The sequence below is a fragment of the Metopolophium dirhodum genome, chromosome 1 (genome assembly GCF_019925205.1).
Source record: "Metopolophium dirhodum isolate CAU chromosome 1, ASM1992520v1, whole genome shotgun sequence".
In the NCBI taxonomy this organism is placed as follows: Eukaryota; Metazoa; Arthropoda; class Insecta; order Hemiptera; family Aphididae; genus Metopolophium; species Metopolophium dirhodum.
The window spans coordinates 3,005,714-3,013,959 of record NC_083560.1 but is presented as its reverse complement, the minus strand read 5'-3'; the positions used below and the strand labels follow the sequence as shown (position 1 = coordinate 3,013,959).

The following is an 8,246-nucleotide window of genomic DNA, read 5'->3' as shown; positions in this document are numbered from 1 at the left end:
TTTAATTCAAAACTGGTTTCGAGTAAATATTTCCGTTTTACCGCTGTTTTTTGTTGCCAAGTTGTTATCTATTATTTGAAATAGTTAAATAGGTATAACTTATATTTATAAATAATTTAACCATGTTTTGAACTTTTAGTTCTTTGCTATAAAAATTGAAAACTATATACATTTTTCAATACAAAATCATTTAATAATGTTAGTGATTATGATGGATTTTGTCAAAATTTTAATTAAAATGTTTATAAAAAATTTGTGCCTTTAATTTTTATATGTTTAATAGTGTTGAACTTCTAATATGAAATGATTTATGGTCTATGGGTAAATTTTTAAGTTTTTTGATTCAGCAATCCTTTCATTATCCTTTTTTGATAAATTTTATATTTTTAATTATTATAATATATACTATTTGTATAGCTATATCAAATTTTTAATAGATCTATATATTTTTAAAATGTTGAGCATTGAAAAAATACCTAATAACCGTTACACATTTGATCCGAAAACGAGATATCTCATGAGTAGGTAATACTGTTACCAAAAAATCTAAAAAATATATGAGCACATTTTTTTTATACACTTTGAATTCTATTAAGTTGAAACTTGGACGAAATTAGATGTTTAAACGAAGATTAACGATATTCATTATTTCGTTATAATTCAAAAACATTATTTGAGGTGAATTATAACTTTTACTTATATTATTATATTTTATACATACAATGAAGTTTTATAATGCAATGTTTTAAGCAAAATTGAATTCAACACATTGTTTTACTATTAGTAAAATAAATTACTTAAACAGCTGCAATATAAATATTAAATATAAGTATATAATATCATCTAGATAGCTATATTTACCTATATTATACTATTTTATGTATGGGATGATATAAGTATCAGGTGAAAATGATATTGACATTGAAACTTAAGTTAATTTTAACTTTTTAACTCAAATTTTTAAAATGTAATTTTCTTTAACTTATTTTAATTGATATTAACTTAATGAATAACGAGTTACTTTTAATCAAATTCAAGTTAACCGGATGCCTTCATCGTTGATCTAAAAAATGGGAAAAAATTAATTTATTTTAAGTCATTTGGGTACACGTAATAACTGCCAAATTGAATTATAATATAATATACTTACAACCACTCCACATTCGTTTATTAAAGTCATTATAGAACGGTGAAGAATATTGTAAATCGAGGAAAAATATACGATTATAATATTTACACGAAATATATATATTATATAACATTATATAATATTGTAGTAAGCAAGTTACTACTTAACAACATCATTGTAATATAATAGTAATTATACTATACTATAAATTAGCTATACTGTAATTCGGCATAAATCGGATATTAGAAACGGAAATAGGATTTCCTACTGTTTAACATAAGAAGACAGGCTCACTGAATAATATAATTACTCGGGGAGTCCTGTGAACGACAATATTCAAATATAAAAATATAAAATAATGGTTATTTTAATTACAACGCTGTACGCGACGATGTTCAATATAGAAATATAAAAGAGTAGAATGATTATTCAATTGAATCATAGATTAGCATTTTTAGCAATACGTAGATATAAGGAAATATAAGGAAGTCGTAAAATGCGTGGGCCGGAACGATGGTCACACACATATCACATCCGTGAGCCGAGATACAGTATCTATAGGCAAGGGGTACGGGGAACTTCATAAATAAGGGAGCCCGAATCGGCCTGTTTTCAGACGTGTACTACCACCCATTAGTGTAAGCACCTTCACGCCACTCTGTACGAGCATATTTTGGACTTAGAAAAATTATCAACAATATAATAAAATTCACAATAAAACAACAACTGTCTTTTATTTATTATCAACCACGACTACAACATCAAACAAACTGTCTGCGACCCGCATCTATAATAACTTGGTAGCCACTTATCTACTATCAGAACTACGATAGTGGGTACCAAGCTCCCGAGAATATTATACTGGCGCAGTCGAAAAAGGAGGTTCAAGGAGTTTAAAGACGAGGCGAACAGTCGAAGCGGCGGATTTCAATTTCCAAAGGCGAGTCTAGCAGTCAAGGCGGCTACATTCAACTTCGGAGATCTAGTACCGACGCAGCGGCTACACCACGTCAGCAGCTCCACGGAGGTAACAGTTAAGGTCTGATCAACCAAGGCGACTCCGGAATCAACGAACAATTCAAGACGGGCCAGCAGATAATCAAGGAAAATGAACACAGCAGTGGCAACAACGTTGTTGTGAGTATATTAATTAAGTGAAGATAGATAATTAAATTAAAATTGTATAGCTTGAAGTGCACGTCTCACGTTGATACATATATATCAGCGTTTATTTTATACTTGGTGGTGGTGTAAAATATTAGGGAAAAATATTCGAATAAAATTAAATAAAGAAAAAAAATAGGAAACAAGCTTGAGAAGAACTATATACGTATTTTATGATAGACAGCTGTAGACTGATTTAGGATTTTTATGGTAAATAGACGGCAAGGACCGATCTAAGATTTTTTGTGATAGACAGCTGTAGACTGATCTAGGATTTTTATGGTAAATAAACGGCAAGGACCGATCTGAGATTTTTTGTGGTAGGCAGCAGGGACTGACCTAAGTATTTTATGGTATTTTGTGATAGGCAGCAGGGACTGACCTAATAAATTAAAGTAGACGGCGATAGGCTGATCTAGGAAATTGATGCACGCGCGTAGCATTTTTGAATTATATATGAGAATAATTGATTAAAGTGAAATATTGAATTTTGAATTGAAATATAGAATATAATTGTTGAAAGAAGTTTATTGATATATATTGATGAAAATAGATTTTGAATTAAAAGGCAGTAGATGACCTTGTTAAAGTAATTGACGTCAAATTTTGAAAAGTTTTGGAAAAAAAGAGGGAATTAATTATAAGGGCCCTAGGATAAGAAATAGTATAACGTTACTAAGAATAAGTTGATAGAATAATATTATTAGAAATCAAAATAAGTTGTTAGTAATTAGAAGATTAAATGGTAAAGCGCGTAAATTAGGAAATTAAATCATTTAGAAAAAAATTAGTAATAAGAAAAAAAAGGGATAGGAAGTCGAATATTATTGGAGGGATTTACAGAGTAATTAACCGGGGATTTTTTTTTGTTATAATATTCGAGCGTAATACGAGCGCGTACGCATAAAAAAACATCGCGGAAATGGGCGAGGGAAACGGGTGAGGGGATACCGTATCGAAATTTAACACGCGTAACATAGGCGGTCGAACGTTTTACGTGTTATTAGATAGGTACTCATCCATATCCAACGTACGACGCGCGTTTACGTAATTTCTTTAAATTATTTGTGCATGATAGTTATTTTATAAGTAATAATTTTTACATATTATTAATTTTGGTGACGGTAGTTACGTATTATTAGTTATAAATCAATAATAGTATATACATGTAGAGTAAATACTGTTGGTAATTATTCACACGGATAGGATATTAATAAATTTAGTAGATAATTGTTTATTAGAAATTATATATATGTAATGTTTAGATAAATATATGTCAGAATCCGATAGTTCAGATATTGACACTAGTTCTGCGGACAGTTCAATAAAAGTTGAAAAATATAAATCTAGGAAAGAATTAAAAGAGGCAGCTTTAAAAGACGTTGTAAAGAAAGAATTTTTAGAACAAACTAGGAAACACATAGATAAAACTGAAAAAACTGTTAGGAAAAATTTAGTAAGAACACATAGTTTAACAGAACAGATAGGTACCGCGCCACGAAAACAAACCGTAGGTCGTTTAGGTACTAGGTCAGACTCAAGCGTAATTCACGTGCAGTTAGAGCCAGTGGTTAAGAAAAAAATGAGTAAAATGGATTTAGATAAAGCAATTGCTATGATACCTATTTGCACGGGCAAAAAGGACGTAGCCGAATTTATAAATATTTGTGAAATCGCAATTAAAGAGACAACGGAAGCAGATACACCGATCTTATTAAAAATAATTACTTCTAAGTTAACAGGAAATGCATTAGAAGTAACAAAATATCGAAATTTAGAAACATGGGGAGCAATAAAAACAATATTAGAAGGGGCATTCGAACAAAAAGTATCGGAGAGGGCCCTATCGATAGCTTTAAACACGGCACGTATGGCCGAGGGAGAAAGTGTGGCAAAATTCGCTAGTAGAATCGAAGAGTTATATTATAAACTCTGCGCGGCAAGTACGATAGGTCTAGCTCAGGCCGAGGCAGATATAGTGAAAAAACAAACAAAGAAACAGGCAATGATCATATTTATGACAGGGTTACCTCATCACCTATATACAGTACTGAAAAGTCGAAATCCCAGTACATTGGAACAATGTTTCAAAACGGCGATCGATGAGATGCTCGAATATGAGTCAAAAGTAGAAATGGATAAATTACAGAGACAAATTGGTAATGGAAAACAGGCAGATGTCAATAACGAGGAAAAACGACAAAATGGTGGTAATACAAATAACGCAGTTAATCGCGGAGGAAACGGTAATTCAAATCAAAGCAATAGAAATAATAATTTCAACGGGTATAACAACAGATATGTTAATCACAACAACCGCAATAATTATGGGAATAATAATCAGAGCGGATATGGCTCACACATGGTTAATCGCGGCGGTCAACGAGGCGGAAACGGCTATGGACGGAATTTCAATACCAATAATGTACAACAAAATAATATTAACCGAGGCACCGGATGCTACACTTGTGGTAGATCTAATCACATAGCACGAGATTGCTGGAGCAATCGACCTAATGCGCAACAAAATACGTACAACAATAATCGTGTAAACGGCACGCGCCATGCGAACAACAGCAATAATGTTCGTAGGGACAATAACAATACTCAGGGCGTACTTTGCAGTTACTGCAATAAGATAGGTCATGAAATTTCAACCTGTAGGTCAAGTGCGTAATATTTTATACGACACGGACGTTTTGACAGATAGCGTACGGTGTATAAACACAATTGACACTGAACGCTCGCGTCGGGTCAGGGCGTTGATACGTACTGATCATCTTCAAGTTCACGAATATAATTCGATAGTAAAAATATGTGTACATTACGCGGACATTTTCTATTTAGAAGGGGATAATCTTACGTGTACTACGGCAGCAGAACACGTAATAAAAGTTCCTAAGGATTTGAAACCGATTTATAAAAAACCATACCGATTACCGTTTTCACAACAACCGGAGATAGAAAAACAAATAGGTCAAATGATGAAAGATGAAATCATAGAAAGATCAATGAGTCCGTTTAACGCACCATTAATATTAGTCAAAAAGAAGGAGGACGCCTTGGGGAAACAAAAATTCAGAATAGTTATCGATTTTAGGGCACTTAATGAAGTAACTTTAAATGAGTTTCACCCATTACCAAATATAACGGAAATATTAGACCAATTAGGACAATGTCAACTGTTCAGTTTGATAGATTTGAAATCAGGATATTTTCAGGTACCTTTGGCTAAAGCATCAAAAGAACTTACGGCATTTTCAACGGGACAAGGACATTATCAATTTAAACGATTAGTTATGGGTCTGAGTTCAGCTCCGGCGACATTTCAAAAAATGATGACAAACGTGTTATCAGGGTTAATAGGAATGAAGTGTTTAGTATACCTGGATGACATAATAGTGTATGCTAAAAATTTACAAGACCACAATGAAAAATTAATAGACGTATTCGAGAGATTACGTATACACAATCTAAAAAATAGAACCGGACAAATGTAGTTTTTTACAACGGGAATGTTTATTTTTAGGTCATGTAATTAGTGACGAAGGAATACATAATTGAATTAATATTAGTATAGCTACTAACTATTAGACCGTAGTCCGAATATATTTTCTAGTATACAGAATGTAACGAAATACTAGATATTCAAAGTTAGTAACAGATCAAATATTATCTTATAACAAAATCTAGTTAGTTTAGCCAGTGTCGCAGGAGGATGCTTTGATTTTCAGCACACTCTGGCGACACGGGTTCAATTAGCAAGATAAAATCATTACGAAAATAGAATAGAATAAAATCGATTTAATACTAGTCTTGATCATGTAATAAAACTTGAATACAATAGTTTATTGTTGGTCTGGGCCTGTAGTAAAAAGATATAATCTAATTACAGTATAGGGATAGTAATATTAACTAAGATATAAAATATAATAATATAGCGATTAATGGAAAATATATATATAGAAGCAAACGTAAACGTAGAATGAATGAAAAAAAAAAAAAAGTAGGTTAGGAAAATATTAGCATATATTGGCGTAATTAACATGGTGATGGAATAAGAAATATATTAATCTAACTTATTTAAAATATAATTAACATGGTAATGGAAAATAAAATATAGTAAACACCACTATTTTATCATATATATATATTGCACGAAAAAAAAAATATATTGTAATAGATTTTAAGAATTCATGTTATATTAAAAAATAATTAAACAATATTATATTAACACTAAGATAAGATTATTGATGTAAACAAAAAAAACACAAAAAAAGAATATATTGTTAATCACATAAGATACTAACCTAGATAATAAGCAAAATATATACTGTAATATTGTGAATCATAACCTGTATTCTGTCAATAATAATTAATATGGTGAAATGTACCATATAAATATAATGATGTATTTAATGTAAAACATAAAATGTAAACATGTAATAATTGAATGTAATGTAATAATTGATATATGTAAAATTTGTAATCATAGGAAAGTGCTTGAACTAATGGAGGAAGTTTGAGTTAATATTTCTCATTTTAGACGATAAAAATCAACTTTTAAAGGGGGAGATGTAGTAAGGAAGTTCCTACTTAACAATAAAACAAATCCCACAGGTACATAACTATACTATACTATAATTTAGATACTGTAATTCGGCATACATCGGATAATAGAAACGGAGGTAAGGGTTCTTTCTGTATATTACATTTTAATGTCTTGGGGAAGAGACGGTAGATATTAGGAATTCACTGAACCATAATTTGCTCTGTATACGACAGATGTTCAAATATAAAAATATATACTATATGATTATTTTGATTACAACGCTGTACGCGACGATAGTTATTATAAATATATTAAAATTATATTAAAAAGATTATTTCAAATTTAATACACAGAATTATACTGGAAGTCATAATATGCGTGGGCTGGAACGATGTTCACACCAGTCACATCCGTGAGCCGAGATACAGTATCTATAGGCAAGGGGTACGGGGAACTGCATATAAAAGGGAGCCCGAATCGGCCTGTTTTCAGACGTGTACTACCACCCATTAGTGCAAGCACCTTCACGCCACTCTGTACGAGCATATTTTGGACTTAGAAAAATTATCAACAATATAATAAAATTCACAATAAAACAACAACTGTCTTTTATTTATTATCAACCACGACTACAACATCAAACAAACTGTCTGCGACCCGCAACTATAATATCTTGGCAGCCACTTATCTACTATCAGTACTACGATAGTAGGTACCAAGCTCCCGAGAATATTACAATATTGTAATACTACGAGAAAAGAGTCACAATTAATATTAGGTAAGTCATAAGTAGCTATATATATTATATTAACTGCAGTGGCGTGACGAGAACTTCGATTGGCCATGGCAAAATAATCCAACTTGTGCCCTTGGTCTTACAAATTTGTTATATGAAGAGCATGCACTTACTTACACAATTTATATCTAGATCCACCCCTGCTATATTAGGTAATAAATAATTAAAAACATATTTACTATGAATAATAATATGTTCACTTTTTATTACACATTATAATTTAATGTAAGTATCTCATTTTTTTTAAATAATATAAATAAAGCAATAACAAAATATTTGATTTTATGAAAATTGCTTTGACAATTTACAATATTTATTTCGATCCACGGGTGACGACTGACGACTGACAACAGAATAACTGTAAATGACAAAATAATATCGAAAAACGACGGCTGTTTCGGCCGGGCTGTATAATAAATTGTTTAGGTATTAGCTGGATAACGGATAACGAATCGAGTAATCGACAGACTTCAATACGATTTCCTAGACTTGACTCAAGTCACTCGATGTTATACAGCTCTAAATATAGAGTCCGTTTCCTTGATATTTCTGTTCCAGAATAATTATTATATTTTTATATCTATAATACTAATATCGCAGACGCC

At 31.2% G+C, this 8,246-nt stretch overlaps 1 protein-coding gene across 1 annotated transcript; it reads left to right on the top strand.

Moving 5' to 3' along the window:
* Window positions 1-3,701: 3,701 nt before the first annotated feature.
* Window positions 3,702-4,782, top strand: LOC132935203 (uncharacterized). Its single transcript, XM_061001712.1, has 2 exons — window positions 3,702-4,555; window positions 4,617-4,782. Exons 1-2 carry the CDS (start codon window positions 3,876-3,878, stop codon window positions 4,780-4,782), a joined length of 846 nt encoding a protein of 281 aa, XP_060857695.1. The 5' UTR covers window positions 3,702-3,875.
* The last annotated feature ends 3,464 nt before the right edge of the window (window positions 4,783-8,246 follow it).